Here is a 22,506-nt window from a genome sequence, read left to right on the forward strand (position 1 = left end):
TGATCCATAGACTTGTATGTGTGTATGTGGTGGATCATGGGCTCTGTGACTCTGCAAATGTGTGTGTGTGTGTCTGAATGAGGGGTTTTCCTGAGAGATTATCTCTCTGCGTCGAGAGGCACAGAATACAAAGTGGAGATGAGATGAGAGTCGTTTCACACCTCTCTTTTTCTGTCATTCTCGTTCCTTTCTTCCGTCTCACTCCTGCCCCTCTAATCTTGCAGCTCCACTTGTCTTTCATTCCCTCCCTCGCGCCTCTGAAATGTCAGCTTCTCTTTCTGAAAGATCAAATGCGGCCAATGCAGCGGATGCAGCCCCCCGTGATATAAGATGCATTGACTTGCGTGGCCTGCTGTGGGAGTGTGTTTGCCCCTCGTGATGTGGTAAATGTTCGTGGGTGAGGATTTAGGGAGATGTGTTATATTGACACCCTGTGGTGATTCAGACGGGAGAGAGAGAGAGAGGGAAAGAAGTGAGCGCGCGATGACTCATAGGTGGGGGAAACCAAACAGAAATGCATAATCAGTTGTCGCAAAAATCTCTCAATTCTCAGCTTGATGGACTGGATGGAAATAGACGACAGGGAGAAATTTAGGCCTTTCGTTGAAGGTAATTTTTAAAAAATATATCAAAAGGTGGCAACACCAAAGCTCCAAAAATATCAAATATATTTTTCATACATTTATTATTGTTAGTAGTTTAAGATTTATTCATTTTTGTCTGATCTGTTAAACATGTTATTTATTAATGTTGACTTTTTTGGTGGTTTGTATTCTGTTTGCCTTAAATATTGCATGTTACACGTTACACTGCTGTGTTAGCATTTTTAAGTAAACATACATTTGAAGTCAGAATTATTAGCCCCCCTTTGATTTTTTATTTCTTTTTTAAATATTTCCTAAATGATGTTGAACAGAGCAAGGAAATTTTCACAGTATGTCTGATAATATTTTTTCTTCTGGAGAAAGTCTTATTTGTTTTATTTCGGCTAGAATAAAAGCAGTTTTTAAATTTTTTAAACACCATTTTAAGGTCAAAATTATTAGCCCCCTTAAGCTGTATTTTTTTCCTGATAGTCTACAGAACAAACCATCATTATACAATAACTTGCCTAATAACCTTAACCTGCTTAGTTAACCTAATTAACCTAGTTAAGCCTTTAAATGTCACTTTAAGCTGTATAGAAGTGTCTTGAAAAATATCTAGTCCAATATTATGTACTGTCATCATGACAAAGATAAAAGAAATCTGTTATTAGAAATAAGTTATTAAAACTATTATGTTTAGAAATGTGCTGAAAAAATTGTTGAACAGAAATTGGGGAAAAAATGAACATGGGCGGGGGGGGGGGGGGGGGGGGGTTAATAATTCTGTATATTTGATATTTTTGGAGCTTTGGTATTGCCGCCTATTCAGATATATTTTTGTTATACTTTTTGTTTGACTGAGCACACATTTAAGAGTAATATGCATGCATTTGTTGAATTGAATTGTTCAAAAAAATATATATATATAAAATTAAGCATTTAAGTAAAGAATCACATACAGTTTAAGAAAACATGTGTAGCACTTTCTATGAATAGGATGAAATCTGGTATGCCATTTTTACTGCCCCACCAAGAAAAAAAATTGTTAGATTGCATTTCTTAACTCATAGGGCCCTATCATACACCTGGTGCAATAAGGCGCAAGACGTGTTTGGCGGGATTTGTTGCTATTTTCAGACCAGCGCAACAAGCACGTTTTGAATATGTTAGATTTAAGATGAACTAAAAATGTAATAGGCAAGGCAAGTTTATTTATATAGCACATTTCATACACAGTGGCAATTCAAAGTGCTTTACACAAACAGGAATAAAAGAAACAAGTATAAGAGAAATAAAAACAAATAATAAAAATGGTAAAAATAAGCATAAAAACAGATCAAATGTGTTACAAAAGAATGAAAAAGAAGAGAAAAATAGAGTAGTGCGATCTGTTGGATGTAGCACAGTGCTCATTCAGTAAAGGCTCTGCTAAACAGATGTGTTTTCAGTCTTGATTTGAATATGCCTAATGTTGGAGCACATCTGATCATTTCTGGAAGCTGATTCCAGCAGTGAGGGGCGTAGTAGCTGAAAGCCGATTCACCCTGCTTTGACTGAACCCTTGGAATTTCTAGTTTATTTGATCCTAAAGATCTGAGTGATCTATTAGGTTTGTATTCGGTGAGCATATCTGTAATGTATTGATTTATAGACCAGTAATAATACTTTAAAATCTATTCTGAATGTAACTGGGAGCCAGTGTAAAGACCTGAGGACAGGTGTGATGTGCTCTGATTTCCTGGTTCTGGTCAGAATTCTGGCCGCAGCGTTCTGGATGAGCATAAACAAATGTAAAATCTCTCACTTTTGCCAATAAACATGAACTATTTTGATGAAATCACTCTGCGTTTCAGCTTGTCATCTTCCCAGGAGAAAGTTTTTCAACAGCTTTAGAACTTTACACTGTAATCTGATTTAGTTTCATTTAACCCTTACACATGTACAATCACACCGGTGTGATCAATAAATATTTCAGTAACATTTTCTAAATTAAGCTTTCTCCAAAGGCTGGGGTTGAGCTGGCGAAAGATGTGCACAGTGCTTGTCAAAAATCAAAACTTATCAGTGTTTTTAATGAAAATGTTTTCAGTTGCACGCTGATGTCTATTGGAGACGGCAATAATATGTTACACATAATCTGATAATCTTATTCACAACACATACACACGGTTTAGCTAACTAAAACATTTACTCAATTGTTCTCTCAGTTGAACAACCACTTATTTTCATGTATTTTGGGAGAAGTTGATGAATGAGCGTGTTGTAAATCCAGCAGCTCTAATCTCCCAACTGAAGTGCACAACGTTCACCCATCATAGATCACTGTTTAAATGATGAAATACTGTTATTAAAAACAATACGGATTGGTGCAGCGGCAGCAGTAAAGTGGTCGATGTATCGGTCCGTTGTGGTAAATAAGGTGCTGAGCCGAAAGGCAAAGCTCTCGATTTACCGGTCAATCTACATTCCTACTCTCACCTATGGTTATGGAACTTTGGGTCATGATTGAAAGGACAAGATCTCAGATACAAGCAGCAGAAATGAGTTTCCTCACAGGGTGGCAGCCAGCACCCTTATGGATAGGGTGATTAGCTCTGTCACCCGGGAGGAGCTCGGAGTAGAGCCGCTGCTCCTCCACATTGATAGAAGTCAGCTGAGGTGGCTCAGGCATCTGTTTTGGATGCCTCCTGGATGTCTTCCTAGGGAGGTGTTCCAGGCCTCAGGATCCCCCCAGAGGAGCTGGAGGAAGTGTCTGGGGAAAGGGAAGTCTGGGGTTCTCTCCTAAGGCCCCGGATAAGCGGTAGAAAATGAATGAATGAATGAATGAATGTTATTACACATATTTGAGAATCTAAATATTGGACATTTCACAATAAAATTGTAATGAAGTTAATTAAAGCTGAAATACAATAGATGATTAAAACATATAGTGTGAAGTAATGCCATTTTAATTAATTACACATTAAAAAATGATGGTGGGTCAGCTTAAGCATTTAAAATGCGTAAAAGGGTTTAAGTCCCCATGTCATCAAAATATTTTTGTCTTGTATACGTTAGACTTAAGATTTACTATATCTAATATGCTGACAAATTGACATTTTAAACATATAAGCATTAAAAAACGTACAATCTCTCACTTTTGCCAATAAGCATGAACTATTCTGATGAAATCATGCTGTGTTTCAGCTTCTCATCCTCCCTGGAGTAAGTTGTTTAACAGCTTCAGAACTTTACAGTGTATTCCGATTTAGTTTCCATGGCAACTGGCAACACATCGATTTAAGAAGAGTAGCCGATTTTACATTCTGATTTGAAATTCTGCCAGTTCTGTATCAGTTTCATCCTAAAATCTGAACATCTAAATCCCATGTGGGCTGTACTCCCAGGGGCACAGAAATAGCAATCCCACACGTACTGCGGGACCATACTGCTCAAAGGGTTAAAGTTATAGAGGGGATATTAGGAGGAGAAACTGTTAGACATACTCAGCAGTACTTTTAGACAGTGCCTGTCATATGTGTTTTTGCTAAATTCAGCTGTTCTAGCTGAGCTGTGAAACACGCAAAGAGATATTGGCTATTTGTAAAGGAGAGGAGTCGCTTTTTAATATGTTCCACCCTGTCTCCATGTTTCACTTGAAATTTGAACAATTAAGTCAACATAACATGTTTCTGGGCACTTCAGGTCTCAAATATTGAATAAAGGCTCATTAGAACTATATGTTTCATCCTATACTGTTGTGAAACATTTGCAGTTTGTAAGTAAAATGAATGACGCTAAGAAATTTAGTTCCTTTTCACACTAATGATATTTAAAGGGATATATTATAGAACATACAGTTCTGTGCACAACACCAAATAAATACCATAAAACAACTTAAACCCAGCCAAAGTCTCATTAAGGCAAGTCACTCGGCAGCCATCTTTGAAACGGCAGTGTGACATTCTGTCTGAACGGGGAAACATCAAATTTTCAAAAATGGTAGCCAAGCTTATGATTACATTGGGTATTTGAAATCCCCCCCAAAAATTAAACAGCAACCGTCTCAAAAGTTTAGTTTCGAAACATTTGAATCAAACAAAATCTTCATATTATCAGGTTGCTCGAGCTAATGCGCATACACACTCTAAAGCAGAGGTGGGCAAACTACGGCCTGCGGGCCATATGCGGCCCGCTGAACTCGTTCATCCGGCCTGCGAGGGAGTTTTTAAAATGCTGCTTCTGAGTAACGGTCTGGTTTCAGAATTAGTAAATTAAGGATGCAATACAAGTGAGCGCCATTTGATGGCAGTATTGCACCACAGTTAGTGCAACCAGTAGAATTAGGATATAACTCGCATATTATATATACTCGTATATTAAAACACACTCGACCGTTAATGACTGAAAATGACAGAAAGCAGTAGGTCTAATATGCCAAGAAAGTATTGCTGTTTTTAAAGACTACAACCTTGGGGACTGATCCCACCGAACGCGCATTTACGTTCCAAAACCGCGAGGTGCACCGCACTGGCTTTTTGTTGACAAGAAAAAAAGCAGCGGGGTGCGTTTTTTTTTTTTATGTCATTAGGCAACGACTTAATCAGCGAGGTATTTTGCGAGAGTGTTGCTGTTAATATTAATATAACTTTATTTTCAGGCTCATTGTTCACATTAACACACTCATAATACCATGGAAAAACAAGGACTAAGATTTTTCTTACGTTTGACCTCATAGTTTTATAATGATTGATATGAGCATATTAATACAAGCTCAAATGAGATTGTTGTGAATTAGACTCAAATTATATAGTAATTGCTGGTTAATTGTGTTAATATTTGTCATAGAATATATTTTCCATGCATACATCCACTTTAAAAAGTTCTTGATCAGGTTTTATCAAGTTTTATGATTTATAATTGATCTGTATATTTTAAAAGCAGTGCAAATTAGATCATTGTAAATTTGACTGAATAGTAAACTTTAAGAATTATTTTTAATATGTTAATATGAGATTTTTTCTATCAGCGAATATCTTTTCTATTCTCCACTGTAAAAAATAATACAATGTTATTATTATTATATTTTAAAGGATTATTTTATTGTTTTATGAAGATTGATAAGTAAATATAAATAGCAGTGCAAATTGATTTGACTTGTAAATTTGACTCAATAATAACTATTTGAAAAAATCTGTTTTGTATCACTGTGACATGTTTCTGTCCGATATTACATGTTCTGTGCATACTGCCACTATAAATAAAAGTTATTTTTTGAAGGATTTGACATGTGGCCCTTCACTTGGTTTGCAAAACTTGATGTGGCCCTCAAGTCTAAAAAGTTTGCCCACCGCTGCTCTAAAGTAACGAGATCACGACACCAACCTAATTTATGGCCATTCTGCACATTATCATCCTCCGAATAATGCTTTGTCAGATCATGTCTTCTGAAGTAATTCACAACTTGGTCTCGATGGCGAATCTCCCTTCAGTAATGACAGTGACTCTTTGTTTACAAGTCTGTGGGTGTTCGAGTAGTTGCTGCTGTCATGTGATGTGCGTTTGACAGTATGGACTGTACCTCGTGTTTGTTTCAGATTACAAAACCAGAAAACTTTTGTTTTCAAGTGTAGTTGGTTCATTTAAAAGCACAGATTTCAACCTTTATTTGGATATATTTCTTATGTCTGTGAAACAAGTATTTACTGAGATTCCAGTGTGTTTGTTGACCACCAAACTGTCGTAAAAGCACATGTCTGGTCTGAGCTCCCAGAGAAACATCAGTCTATAGTGATTGATGATTGGCTCCTGTACTAATAGGCGGGGCTTCATTAGCCATGTTGACCATTACACGTTTCACCATTTAAAACTATATAATTGACTATATGAGTGTATTCTATAGTCTTTGACCCAGCTAACAGGGAATGTTCTCAGAACATTTCAAGAGTTCACACTTAACTGATGATTAATTATAAGCTTGTTTGGCATGCTGTCCCGGGAGAGAGCCCTGAGCTCATAAGATCCTCGAGCCTGGGGCTCCCTCCCGTTGCAAGGCGAGAAGGGAGTTTGAGCTCAGGTGGATCTCGAGAACTCCCCTGCTGTAATAACCAATGAACAGCCAGTGATTGCTCTTGAGAGATAACCATTTACTAGGAGCATGCTATGGTGCCGGTTTGGATTAATCAATTAACTTATGTTGGATGTTTTTTTTTGGACGGTGGGAGGAAACCGGGAAACCCGGGGGAAACCCACGTGAGCACGGGGAGAAAATGCAAACTCCGCACAGAAATGTCTGCTGGTTTGGTAAAGCCTAGAACCAGAGACATTCTTACTGTGAGGCAACAGTGCTAAGCACTGGGCCATTGTGTCACCCATCTAGGAAGAAGGAGGAGTAGGGGTGGATGGGGGGATTCTTCAAAACGAAGATAGCGGTGGTACGTAACCCAGGGTATTTGTAGTAGCTTAGGAGTCGTCTGATTGGTGCATTGAGAATTGGATAATGCGGATCAAGCCGCTAGCAATCATAAGCACGTGATCCTCTCGAAATTTGTTTATAACTAAACTTCACTTAGTAAATTAGAATTCTTAGAAATCGGTAGAATCATTAGAATGTTGTAAATTTCTAATCCAAGTTAGAACATATTGTTATTAAAATGTTATTTTTAGAACATTCTTGTAATGTTGATAAAATGTTCTTAGAACTGTTTTCTTGGAACATCTTTAGGATGCTAGTTATTCTTAAAGCATGTTTTCATGATATTAATAGAAATTCATTCTTTCTGAATCAAATGTTATCACTCGATTGAATGGGGGTTATCAGTGGCTATCAACTGATAGAAATGGGCCAGTAGGGCCTTCTATGCCTACTGGTAGGCTCAGAAGGCTGTTATCATCCATCCACGTAGTTAATCAGCTATAGATCACATACGGCTGCGGCCAGAAGTTGACGAGAATTATTATTATTTATATATATTATATATTACTTATTAAATTTCATCCTTAATTGTATTATATTCAGATCTACCCCAACCCTAAAACCAACCGTCACAGTAATGTAAAAACAGATCTGGATCTGGACTTGTCTCTATTAGTATAGCTGATTAACCATGTGAATGGATGATAACAACCTTCTGAGCCTACTAGTAGGCGCAGAAGGCCCTTACTGGCGCATATCTATCAGCTGATAACCACTGAAAATGCATGTTCTTAGCACATTAATATAACATGAGACTGAAATGCTGTGGAAATATTTTGAATAATGTTATTATAACCAAAAAATAACATCAATACATCATCTAAAGAATTACAACATCTTAAAAATAACATAAGAACATTAAAAATAATGTTATATAACTTAATTAAAAGTTAATTGTAAAGTTTTTAGTACTTAAAATTTTCTAAAATGTATAGGCTAGGGTATGCATTACCAATGAAGTTACACATTTGGTAACAGGATTGCAACAATTACAGACCTCCCGGAAAATGAAGAATAAACGAGCTCATCTAATATTTAGTTAGATCGACAATGCTGCTCTGAATTTTAAGCACCTCCACCTCAAACTTTATAAAAGTTTCAGGTGGTGGTTGGAGCCCTATTAGCAGAGAGTGTCATAAATGTGCGGTATAAATATTCCCCGAGCCTCTGCGCTCTATAGATTAACTAGGCACGTCTCACACATAGGCTCTGCATGTGAATGTTCTTTTGATGAAGTCGCAAGCTGTCTCATTGCGTTCCCACCTTAATTCATCTCGTTGCTCGCGAACGCACCTGTGTGCGGGACCTCCAGTCATAGCGAAACATCAGTACAGTGCCATCGGCCCAGAGAGGTTAATTATGCCTGTCGCCGTGCTCCAGTTTCATGCATGAAGCTTCAAGTTGGATGACACGTCCTTAATTTGCTGTCGCTGTTATTTTGTAATGTGATTTCGAGCACCATCCGCCACTCTCTTTGCTCTGTTGGCAGGATCTCCAGCGGTCTGTCAGGGCTGCAAGGGAAAAATAACCTCAGACTCGAGCAGGAATAAGTGGACCCCCCCTGTTAGGGAGCAGAGAGTTAACACACAAACCTTCATGAGAGGTGGCCTACTGCGAAAAACCATGAAAAAGATATACATCGGGAAAACGGCCCTTAAAACCTCTCGAAATGGTTGTAAACATCAGAAAAAGAGGTAAGGTGCTCTCTTAACCCCGTCGTCCGCCCACCACCGTCATCTCATCCACCATGTGCATCTCCGTCGAGTGCTGAACCCATGATTTTATAACTGATTGGTCAATCACGAGTGCTGCCGCTGCAAGTGTTGACCAATGAATGTGCTATTGGACTCACTACATAATCATCTGCTCTCCAATGCACTTGTGACTATGGAAGTGTTATTGGTTTGCTAAATGAGGCTGTTTGAAGAAATTAGCAAACCAATACATGAGCCAAACACTTGTCGATAGGCAACAAGTGGAACCAATTACGCAGTGTCATATAGAGACTATCAGCATTGTAGAGATCTTTTCTCATTGTGTTCGTTCTTATATGGCATTTTGATATGTGGAAAGACACATGAGAGAGGTTATTTGTCACATTATACTGTATCTCGGTAAATTGGTGTATTGTGAAATATGGTCAATTACGTGGTGAAGGTTAATAGACCCTTTTCATAGTTCCAGGTTTGTCAGCATTGGAAGACTTAGTAAACTTGGGGAACAGTGATTGGGAGATCAAAAATACATTGGTATTTGTATTACAATTTGCTCTGTTAACTAAACAAATACTCCAGGATAGTTTTTCGTGACTTTCAAAAGAAAACAAAATGGTGTGGGGCTGATAATGGCCGATTTACTAATGGCTGATTTACTGTCCCACCCATAGATGCTTCATTAGAAACACTTTGCATAAGCATAACTATTTGCAGTTTGATGCAAAGTTGATTGAATACAAGATATAGCTTTATAAATGATTAACATATATTAAAGAATTTTTTGAGGATTTAAGATGATGACTGTTGAAACGCATCATCACTGTATTGTGAAAAGGGTCTATTGAGTTAATATGGAGCCAGATCAGTCTCAAAAGTAATACTTTTACAAAATATAATTAATACATCCACAACACAATTCACATTAACAAAACCCAAGGTGTAAGATCAAAACACAATTCGTAAATACACAAATCCAATTCGTAAATTCAAAACACGATTCAAAAATACACAGATCTAATTTGTGATTTCAAAACATGATTCAAAACTACACAAATCCAATTCGTAAATTCAAAACATGATTCAAAACTACACAAATGTGATTCGTTAATTCAAAACACGATTCAAAAATACACAAATCCAATTCGTTAATTCAAAACATGATTTAAAACTACACAAATGTGATCCGTTAATTCAAATCATGATTCAAAACTACACAAATGCGATTTGTTAATTCAAATCATGATTCAAAACTACACAAATGCGATTTGTTAATTCAAAACACGATTCAAAAATACACAAATCCAATTCGTAAATTCAAAACACGATTCAAAAATACACAAATGTGATTCGTTAATTCAAAACACGATTCAAAAATACACAAATGTGATTCGTTAATTCAAAACACGATTCAAAAATACACAAATCCAATTCATTAATTCAAAACATGATTTAAAACTACACAAATGTGATCCGTTAATTCAAATCATGATTCAAAACTACACAAATGCGATTCGTTAATTTAAAACACGATTCAAAAATACACAAATCCAATTCGTTAATTCAAAACATGATTCAAAACTACACAAATGTGATCCGTTAATTCAAATCATGATTCAAAACTACACAAATGCGATTCGTTAATTCAAAACACGATTCAAAAATACACAAATCCAATTCGTTAATTCAAAACACGATACAAAAATACACAAATGCAATTCGTTAATTCAAAACATGATTCAAAAATACACAAATCAAATTCGTAAACTCAAAACACGATTCAAAACTACACAAATCCAATTTGTTAATTCAAAACATGATTCAAAACTACACAAATCCAATTCGTTAATTTAAAACATGATTCAAAACTACACAAATGTGATTCGTTAATTCAAAACACGATTCAAAAATACACAAATGCAATTCGTTAATTCAAAACACGATTCAAAAATACACAAATCCAATTCGTTAATTTAAAACATGATTCAAAACTACACAAATGTGATTCGTTAATTCAAAACACGATTCAAAAATACACAAATGCAATTCGTTAATTCAAAACACGATTCAAAAATACACAAATCCAATACGTAAATTCAAAACATGATTCAAAACTACACAAATGTGATTCGTTAATTCAAAACATGATTCAAAACTACACAAATGTGATTCGTTAATTCAAAACATGATTCAAAACTACACAAATCCAATTCGTTAATTCAAAACATGATTCAAAACTACACAAATGTGATTCGTTAATTTAAAACATGATTCAAAACTACACAAATCCAATTCGTTAATTTAAAACATGATTCAAAACTACACAAATGTGATTCGTTAATTCAAAACACGATTCAAAAATACACAAATCCAATTCGTAAATTCAAAACATGATTCAAAACTACACAAATGTGATTCGTTAATTCAAAACATGATTCAAAACTACACAAATGTGATTTGTTAATTTAAAACCCGATTCAAAACTACACAAATGTGATTCGTTAATTCAAAACACGATTCAAAAATAAGCAAATCAAATTTATAAATTCAAAACATGATTCAAAACTACACAAATCCAATTCGTTAATTCAAAACATGATTCAAAACTACACAAATGTGATTCGTTAATTCAAAACATGATTCAAAACTACACAAATCCAATTCGTTAATTTAAAACATGATTCAAAACTACACAAATGTGATTCGTTAATTTAAAACATGATTCAAAACTACACAAATGTGATTCGTTAATTCAAAACATGATTCAAAACTACACAAATCCAATTCGTTAATTTAAAACATGATTCAAAACTACACAAATGTGATTCGTTAATTCAAAACACGATTCAAAAATAAGCAAATCAAATTTATAAATTCAAAACACGATTCAAAAATACAATAATCTAAATCGAAAATAAAAAAAAAACATTCAAAAATACACAAATCCAATTCGTACATTCAAAACACGATTCAAAAATACACAAATCCAATTTGTAAATTCAAAACATGATTCAAAAATACACAAATCCAATTCGTAAATTCAAACCCCAATTCAAAAATAAGCAAATCAAATTCGTAAATTTAAATAATGATTCAAAAATACACAAACCAATTCGAAAATTCAAAACACGATTCAAAAACAAGCAAATAAAATTCTTAAATTCAAATCATGATTCAAAAATACACGAATCCTGCACGTAAATAAAAAACTATTCATAAATACACAAATCCAGCTCGTAATTTGAAAACACGATTCAAAAATACACAAATCTAACACGTAAATTCAAAACACGACTCAAAAATACACAAACCCAATTCATTTACTAAAATATATATTTCTACTTCACAAGTTGTGTGTTGTATTTATAAAATGTGTTCTGAATTTACGAATTGGATTTTGTAAATGTGAATTGTGCTGTGCATGTATGAATTTTATTTCATAAATGTATTATTTTTGAGACTGATCTGGCTCCATAACCTAAAGTGTTGTAACGTGTGTTTGTGTGTGTGTTTTTTAATACACTTAACAAAGCTATTCACTGAAGAAAAGATGACTTGTCTGTTTGTGTTTTCAGTTGTTCTGACTTCCATTCATTCATCATTCATTCATTTTCGGCTTAGTCCCTTTATTAATCAGGGGTCACCACAGCGGAATGAACCGCCAACTTATCCAGCACATGTTTTACGCAGCGAATGCCCTTCCAGCTGCAACCCATCACTGGGAAACATCCATACACAATTTAGCTTACCCAATTCACCCATAGCACATGTCTTTGGACTGTGGGGGAAATCAGAACACCGGGGAAACATGCAAACTCCACACAGAAATGCCAACTGACCCAGCCGAGGCTCGAAACAGTGACATTCTTGCTGTGAGGCGATCGTGCTACCCACTGCGCCACCATGCAGCCTGATCATTATAAAAATCATTATAAATCTAGGCATGATCATATTTTATTGTGGTAAAATAAACGTAATCTAGAGGCCTTTGCCTTTCATATAAGCCACTTCTAATACCAAATGATCAGCTAGAAGTCAGGTTATTATTTGTTGTTCCTAAAACTTGGATGAGCGACAAGACGTTTGACAGGCAGTGTATAATATAATTCATAATAGAATAGTATAATTTTAAAAGTGGAATCCAGCTGTCAGGCTTAATGTTTAACTTAACACCAGATGATTATTAGCACAAGTGATCTTTGTGTGTGAATCTCTCTCTCTGTGTGTTCTGCTGCACATGTGGCATCATAACAACTATCATGTGTTATCTTGCCTGTATGCTGGCTTTTAAAAACACGTGTACATCGATTATCAGTACAACATCTCAGATTTGTGGAGTTCTCATTGGTCCAGACACGTGTCTGATAAGGCTCGGTTTGTGGAGTGCTTGAATGGGCCAGCTCTATCAGCAGCAAGTAAAGTCATTTACGTTCACCACACATGTGTCCATCAATACCAGACCATTATCAGCCCTCAGCGGCTCTCTCGCGCACCATAAAAAGCTGTGTTTGGTTCCATCCATCTCTCTCACCCCATCCCCGCCTGTGCGCTTGATCTATAAATAGACCGTCTCTCTACATGCCATTGGTCATGTGACTACGGATCAATGTGGGAAACGGGGAAAATGAGTGTTGGGGATTAAAAAGGTCAGTGAGAATGATTTATCAAAGCACCGGTGAGTGTGTTCGGATTACACTAAATATGACTGGCTTGTTGTTTGACAGTTATCGATTACGCCGAAGCTAAATATAATATGCTGAGGTTTATTCTCAGTAAATGTTCAGTCAAAACGGTTGTTTCTGTTATCACATTCCCATTATTGATCCAAAGTCTCTGTCTGATCTATGATAGATAGATTGAGGTGTATTTTGGTCATATGAAGTGAATGTAATGGTCTGTCTGCAGCTCTCTGCAGGAGCAGAAGGAGGACCTGCGCAAGCGTCTCTCATACACCACTCATAAGCTGGAGCTGTTGGAGCGAGAGTTCGACTCCACGAGGCAGTACCTGGAGACAGAGCTGCGCCGAGCTCAGGAAGAGCTCGACAAGTTTACAGACAAATTACGCCGGTAAGAAGACTGCTCATAGAGTTTTGCATCCACATATGCTTACTAACTGAGCAATTTATCAAACAGGATAATGGATCTGAAATCTTCTACATTCCAATTCCCCTTTTTATGTTATGCAAAAGGACATACATTTTTCATGCAAAACAGTGCAGTACACTCTCAAAATTTTACTTTTAAAGTGCCAATGAGCACATTTAAGGCGCAAAAGTATATCTTTTGAAAATATACTACCCCAGTTACTGGTTTTGTATGTACTTTTGAGTGGATGTACTGTAAAATCCACAATTTGCAGTGCTTCCCTACTGAAAAATCCAGCTTAAACCAGCCTAGGCTGGTTGGCTGGTTTTAGCTGGTCGACCAGCCTGGTTTTAGAGGGGTTTTGGCCATTTCCAGGCTGGTTTCCAGCCATTTCCAGCCTGGTCTTAGCTGGTCAGGCTGGAAAATGACCAGCTAAAACCAGCTTGACCAGCCAAAACCAACTATGTCCAGTTTAAACCAGGCTGGTTAAGCTGGTTTTAGCTGGATTTTGCTGGTCATTTTCCAGCTTGACCAGCTAAGACCAGGTTGGAAATGGCTGGAAACCAGCCTGGAAATAGCCAAAACCCCTCTAAAACCAGCCTGGTCAACCAGCTAAAACCAGCCAACCAGCCTAGGCTGGTTTAAGCTGGATTTTTCAGCAGGGATTAATGGAAATTTAACAAAGTCATGTGGTATTGTTTTGAGCAAAGTGTCTGAAAAAGGTTATTCCAGTTGGCATACACATATTCTACCATTACTTTATTGCATATTAGACATGAAGGCCTTTTTGGACCAATAACTACTGGCATCACTGGAACTGGGAATTAAATTAGCTCCTACACAATGCTGTCTTCCAGACACTGAGGTAAGAATTTCGGTAACACTTTATCAGTGTTGGGGAGTGACTAGTTACATGTAACGGTGTTACGTAATTTAATGACAAAATAAAAGTAACAGTAATTGATTACAGTTACTGAGAAAAAATGTGTAACTAAATTACAGTTATGAAAATGTTAAAGATTAAAATGGGGTTACATCTAAATCTATTCTTTAAAAATCTGGCATATGTTGAGTAATATTAACCCGCTTTACCTGTTTTTGATATGCTTGATGCTTTCTGTTGAGGCCATTTATTAAATCGATGCTATTCTGCTATAACTACATTTCTCAGAAGTGTGGCGGTAGCGTCGCTACTTTATAAATCAAATAGCTTTTCAGTAGCAAAGCTATTTTATTAGTCAAGTAGCGCAGTAGCGTCCATACAAGCTACATTTATCAATCGCAGATCAATAAGTGACGGCACCGACATTCACAAAGCTGTGAGGCCGGTGTCTAGCCGATGAAAGTAAATCACTATGATGGCGAAAATGAGGATTTCTTCTTCTTCCTGTTTTTCGGTGGTCGAAAACAAACTTTTTGGTGCGTTACTGCCACCTCTCACTCTGGTCGGTGATGTCGTCAACCAATTACTAGTATGGCTAACACGAGAAATTTCCTTGATGGAAAGATGACTGAGGGAGAGGAGATATATATATATATAGTTTACCGTAGTAAAGGCTAAAGTATACTATGGTAATTACTATTAGTTCATGATAGTTACTAATGATAACATTATGTAGTGTAATTTATTAATGAAAAGTTGTAAATCTGAATACAATATAAAGCTTATATACCTAAATACTTCCCTTTACTATAAATGACTATAGTATTTTAAACATGTAACACTTGGTTTTATTGTGTTTTTAGTTTTTGCTGTTATATATATGATAATTTTTTTACTGTTTAGTACAGCATATTATTTACAGTAAATAAATGAACTGACCAATTATGCCTTAAATGTTTAATTGACAGTTTTATTGATCATTAAGTTGTGATTGACTTGGATTTAAGTTGCTTCAATTTAAATATGAGAATTGCAAAAATTGCTTAGATGTATTTTTTATCGCAAATGCCACAAAAATCACCCTGCACAACTTACTAAAAGTTTGATTTTGTGACAACAGAAAACACTTTTTTGTTATAAGGTCTGGTATTGTGGTGGCTGTACTTTAAAAATTAAATTAATATAATCTTAATTCAAGTGATGAAGGATTTTGAAACTCTTAATAGTAAACAGAGCCACTGTAAGGTCATACCTGCTTGGTATAAATACTTAAAAATGATTTAGTTAAAAATATCAATGAGAACTTAAAAGTAATCAAAAAGTAATCAGATGGAATCAGTTACTTTACTTTTATAAAGTAAGTGAAAATGTTCACAACTTATTACATTTTAAATAGGGTAATTTGTAATCTGTAATCTATTACATTTTCAAAGTAACCTCCCCAACACTGCACTTTATTTTGATGGTCCCTATTGCACATGTTGTTGATTAAAAGTTGCATTGCAACTTTATCTATTTGTAGACTGTCTGCTTAAAATTCACTGATACTGCTCCTTCAATAGACAGTTAACTGACTCTAAGAAACTTTGCAAGTACAAGTCAACGTATGCTAAAAATAACCCTAACCCTAACCCTAACCCCAACCTAACAGTCCACTTATAATTTAATGAGAATTAGTTAAATGTATTTCCAATGTAACTTAAATTCAACACAGTGCGTGAAAGGGATCATCAAAATAAAGTGATACCAGAATTTCAGCAGTGAAATATCAACACAATCTCACGGCAATTCGTAACTTTTTGATTTAGTGACCAATTCGTACGAATTCGTACAATCTCTACAATTTAGTACGATTTGCTCATCCCCCTATGACTGTTGGGTTTAGGGGTGGGGTTAGGTGCCACGCCTCCTTTTAAAATCGTACAATTTCGTACGACTGAACTCATACGAATTCGTACGAATTAGCCACTAAACAGACAAAACGTAAAATACTTACGTTTTCTCGTGAGATCAGGCTGGAAATATCCCACTCCGACCTCAAAATGTTCCAGTTTATCTTACATTCATATTTTCATCACGACATAAAAATGTAATAACATTTCTTGTTATTGTGCCTATTATGGCTAAAACAAAAAGAATATTCTAGCTGTTCTTTGAATACAGCTGATTAATGACCAAAATAACATTCTATATTGCACTATAACACTAATAACATATCAGAATAGACTTTTTTAGTAGGGTTCCCACTCGTTTTGTACTGTAAACATATTTTTAAAAGTTTATTTATATGTTTTACTGTATATGCTCTGCCTCAAGTACTACGCTGTTTCAGCCTCGCTACAAACTCAGCACTATGGGAGGTAGGGCATTCTCTTTCCGTGCTCCCAAACTGTGGAATGCTCTTCCCACTGTCATTAGGAATGCCGGTTCATTGGACGCTTTTAAAAAGCTACTTAAAACTCATCTTTTTAGGACTGTTTTTAATTTGTGATATCTCTTTTATTCTTACTGTGTTTTTTTTTTTGTATTTTCTTATTGTTTACTGTGCTTTGTTGTTTTTACTTTCTTGTAAGCGCTTTGGGTTTTAGAAAAGCATGTTATAAATAAAATATATCATTATTATTATTATTATTATTATTATTATTATTATTATTATTATATGTAACTCTGCGTTAATCTTACTTAAGTAGAACTAGCTGTCAGTTGTTAAGTGATATAAAAATAACAGGATTCTTCAGTCTGCTCCGAGTTCACAATTGGCATTCTAGATATTATTTCCAAGTAGGAAGCAGGAAAATCCCAATTATGGGTTGTCTGGAATGCAGCACAAGAGTAGGGTCTAACCTAAACACATGAAAATGAGAAGTGACTTCAGTTGACATTGTTTGGGCAAGTGCTTGCCAAGAAACAGTGGCACAGAATTTAAAGTGTTACAAGACAAAAAAATAAAAAATAAATACAAAAAGCGACCATGCGCGCATTCTCAGGTCACCATTGCACTCTTAAAATTAAAGTATTGGAATCAGTGTTTAGATTAACAACCTTTAACTTGCACAAAAAAAATTCCAATGCACAGGTTTTTGTTGTGTTACATTATTTTTAGTGCTAATTAACGTGCTTTTTAGACAACGAGAACAACTGTGTGCCGAGTTAAGCCATTTGTTTTGTCCACCGTGCTCTTTAAAATAATTTAACAACAAATGAAATAAAACAAACAGCAAGCAACAGTCACATAAAATGTCCAGGCCTGGTCCTCTCTCGTCTAGCACTGGCGTCTCTCCTCCTTTTAGCGTCCAGGGCTCCTCCATGAGACTTGAGGCTCAAAAAAAAATTACTCGCCTTCAAGTCATTCCAATTGCCTGAGACTTTTGTTCATCTTCAGAACACAATTTAGGATAGATGAATTCAGAGAGCTCTCTTAACCTGCCATAACTAGCAACGGTCCCAAGACCATTCCAGAAAAGGAACTAAAAACATTGCCAAACATTCCATGTGACTTCAGTTGTACACACATGCACACAAACACACACAAAACCGTAAAAATTACTTTGTTTTCCAATGTCTTCCACATCAGTGTGTGTGTACACTATTGCCAATATGACATTTGCATGTTGCGCTTCTAACTCTAAAAGCAATATGTTGTACTGCTCATAGAAAATACATACCGTGACATGACGTTGGAGATACTGACTTACAAAGTCATATTCATACTTATTTTATTTTGTGTTCTTGGAGCTTGGAGTAATTACAGTCCGACCACTGAAGGCACATGGAATGTTTTGGGTTGCTTTTCTGGACTTCTGGTTGTCGTCAATGGTGGAGGAGGCAGCTCTCGGATTTCATCCAAATTTTTTTTTTTAATAATTCATTGTGCTCTGAAGATGAACGAATGTCTCAGGGGTTTGAAACGACATGAGGGTGAGAAATTAATAACAGAATTTTCATTTGTGAGTGAACTAATCCTTTAAGAATGCGTCTGTGGTGTTCTGTTCTTCGCTAAGCCTTGATGATATGAACAACAAGCTGTTGTTAGTAATTTTATCTCCTAGCCATCCTAAAATACAGCAATCAGCCAGAAAATACATACATCATGTTCCCAACTGATCATATAATTAAGTCGTGCAAGTAATCAGGCACAGCATTATCACATCCCTCTGAAAAAACAGTCATAAAATGTAACAAACTTGGTGTGTGTACAGTAAGTGTTTCTGAAGGGGAGATTTATGGGTCGGCACAAGAGACAAATATCTAATAGATGAAATAGAAACCTCTAAAAGTAAGTTTTGGAACTTTTCTTTTACATTAGACTGAAAATAAAACTGTTCATAAAAGACAAATAACGACACAGAGCTCTAAATTGACAGGTGCATGAAAAACTGTTACTAACTTTTTAGTTTAATGCAGTGGTGAGCAGTAACTCCAAATACGTATTTTAAAGCATGTTTCTCTTACATGTTGCATTAAATGAAAAAGTACTGTGTGAAGTTTAAATTTTAAACTAATCTCGAGAGGAGCATGTGCTCATGAATAGCCGCATTTCCACTATCGGGCCAGTGCGAGCCAGGGCTTTAATCGGGCCAGGCCGGGCCAATAGCCCGGGAGGTTGAGAAATGAGGCCGAAATCATGTGGCGTTTCCACTGTCAGGCTAGTTGCTCGCAGCGCGTCACGCAAACACCGCCCCCAGAACGTCCCCTGAATCAAACGTCACACAACCCGTCACACAACCCGCCCACTTCAGCGGGAACAAAAAACTCAAATTATAACCACAAACACAACCTGGCGTCACTACGAGAGCTGGAAGATGGAGAACACCGAAGCGATTGCTCTTTTACTGTTTGTGGTCTGTTGGTGTAAGGCCAGACAGCGATCCCTGGATAAGGACATTCGAGTTCGGCGGCATTTACTTCGAACACAGATTTTTCTTAGTGAGTTGATCAAGCGCGATAGCAAAACAAATGTAAGGGAAGAAAGCATCTTGTCTCCTCTTTACCTGACAGGAAAACTCCGCCTTTGTACGTAACCCAGTTGGCCCTCCTTGGCCCAAGGTATTCGGCGGGCCGAAAAAGGCCGGACGCTGGCCCCAAGGAAGCCCCGCTTTGGCCCGATTACGGCCCGGAAGTGATAGTGGAAACGCGACTGGCCTTGGCTCGCCCTGGCTCGCTCGCTTTAGGCGCGATAGTGGAAACGCGGCTATTGACCCAGCTGGTCCACATTAGCTAATCCTGCTCCTCCAATCAAAGGATCCCAAGTCACTATATATATATATATCCTCATTTCCTCTCTACAACTATCTTCGTCTGGAAGAAACCCCTCTCCTCCCCTTCTTCCACCTTTTGGGCAGCACGGTGGCCCAGTGACTAGCACTGTTGCCCACAGCAAGAATACCAATGGCGTTGGGTCTTCACTGGGCCATCTGGTGTTCCTGTGCGGAGTTTGCATGTTCTCCCCGTGTCTGCGTGGGTTTTCCCCGGTTTCCTCCCACCATCCAAATGTGCTCTATATTATAGATAAAATAAGCCTAAATTTTTTTCTAATGTCTTACTCTCAGGACGTTCACCTTGGCCTCTGCAGCGGGGGAGTTTCAGATCGACCTGAGCTCAGTCTCCCCTCGCCCTGTGAAAGGAGGGAGCCCTGGGCTCGAGGATACCTTGAGCTCAGGGCTCTCTCCCGGGACAGCACGCCAAACAAGCATGTATAAATCGTGAGCTAAGTGTGAACTCTTGAAATGTCTGAAATTCTCATTTTGATTAAAAAAATGACCTCTAAATTACCTTCTACTTATATTTTATCGGCAATGTGTGAAATGTGGCAAATGAATAGAATGCCTAAAATCGAATATCAAAGTATGAAGTGATCGCTACTTTATACATTGCCTAGGTGTTCTATAGAATGCAGAGTTCCCGTGTGGCAAAGTATGTAACTGGGCTGGTCTACGCCTGCCATTTTTCCCCACCACTGATGTTTGCGGTGGTGCTTGAGTCGTTGTTTGATGATGGTGAACGAAGCATGTGAGTGTTGAACGTTATTATAAGACAAGCGTATTGCCGGTACAATATTCCACTAACACATCACAGACAATATTGACAATATAATTCTTCTCAAGATGTCAGTATATATTATTCAGCTGAGATTCTTTACTAATTCGTGAAATATGTAAGTGCAAGACCAAAGTGCCAAAATATGAAGTGTTTTTGTGTGAAAGAAGAAAATGAAGTACAATTCTAAGTGTCATTCCAGTCTTACCTATTGTAACAAATACTTCTATCTCAGTTCTTTTTCAGTTGTTTTTCCGGTAAAAGCATCATATGCTTTATTTCGTATCCTTTCCACTTTAAAATGCGCAATAATCAATAAAAGCTTTTATTGTGCTCTTGTGACACTTTGCCTAAATGATACTTGTCATTCTATATAATGCCTAGGAATTGTATGAAATGCCAAAGAACAGTTTGCAAAATCATTATAAATAACTTATATGTAAAACCATCAGGCATTCTACATTTCCTTGGCATTCTATAGAAGGCCGAACTTCACACATTGCAGGTAACATATACATTTCTGAGGTGCACATTTAGTAGACACTTTATGGCCCATTTCCACTGAGTGGTACGGTACTGTACGGTTCGGTTTGGTACGCTTTTATGGCCATTTCCACTGTCAAAAAGCGTACCGTACCACTTTTTCGGCACCCTTTCGAAAGGGTACCAAACACGAGAAAGGGTACCAAAAGGCGGAGCCACACGCGCAGCTGAACACTACTAGTTTACAGAGATACGTCATTCGCTTACGCAACAAGCCAGAATGAAAACAAAAAAACCGCCATGTTTGAATTACACAGCAAGAGATTTTAGCGGAATTATAAATACATATAATAACGAGCCATGGTCGACCCGGGCTCAAACAAACCTTGTCGTCGTCTTGATGAACAGCCACAAATCCAAGAAGAGCAGATTTACCCTGTGCCCCGTAGTTTTTTTACGAGCCAGTCTGAGTCGCGAGCGGTTTCGCTTTCTTGCTAGCGCTCGCGCGCGTCTAACATTATATCTGAAATAACAAACTTCTTGAGCTGATGATAATAACCTGCGCTTGATTATTGATGTGCTTTTGAAACCTGATTCTGTCAGACACTGACAAACGCGAGAGTGAAGCGTGAAGAAACAAAGGAGAAGCCGGAAAAAAAGGAGCACATTATTTATCAGCAAACATGAACAAACTGTCATGTATAACTAACTTATTATCTTCACATTTTGGACTAATATGAACCGGGAATGACGGAATTACTCTCTAACAGAGGCTACATGTGCTGCTGAAGATTACAGACACAGATGAGAGGTTTACACTGACTTTTTTCACTGTGAGCTATATTTTGTGTTGTTTTGAACCTAAATATGGACAAAATGTCTGCTATATGTAGTTCTTCTGTAATTGGTAACATATCGGAGACTGTAAGGGGCTGTATGTGTTCATATATGTTCATTTATTTAGTTATTTAATATAATTACAGACGTTACAGTAGGCTGTTTCATACTGTCTTTCATCTGCAGTTATAATCAACTCATGTTCATTGAAAAGTTAGTAATAAACATTTCTACACAAGTATTTATGTGTATGAAGCATCTGTTTTGTGAGAAGTGCTTTTCATATGATATGTAAGTGACCCATACAGCTTTATTGTAGACATATCCTCGAGCTAGAATGACGTCGATTGAAACTTTCTGTCATACACCACGCCCACCAAAAGGGTACCCTTGTTAGTGGAAACGGAAGCCTGATAAAGGTGACCCGTA

The 22,506-nt window shown here is 36.9% G+C and overlaps 1 protein-coding gene across 1 annotated transcript in view; it reads left to right on the top strand.

Annotated features, from left to right (window-relative positions):
• The window catches only part of si:dkey-174m14.3 (uncharacterized protein LOC563117 homolog), a 49,428-nt gene that overhangs the window by 13,823 nt on the left and 13,099 nt on the right, over positions 1–22,506 (top strand). Inside the window, exons 2-3 of the mRNA XM_056480970.1 lie at positions 8,531–8,735; positions 13,659–13,820. Coding sequence (XP_056336945.1) covers positions 8,638–8,735; positions 13,659–13,820 — 260 coding nt within the window. The 5' untranslated portion in view covers positions 8,531–8,637. The remainder of the gene's footprint in view (positions 1–8,530; positions 8,736–13,658; positions 13,821–22,506) is intronic.

The sequence above is a fragment of the Danio aesculapii genome, chromosome 20, assembly GCF_903798145.1.
Source record: "Danio aesculapii chromosome 20, fDanAes4.1, whole genome shotgun sequence".
NCBI classification, from domain to species: domain Eukaryota; kingdom Metazoa; phylum Chordata; class Actinopteri; order Cypriniformes; family Danionidae; genus Danio; species Danio aesculapii.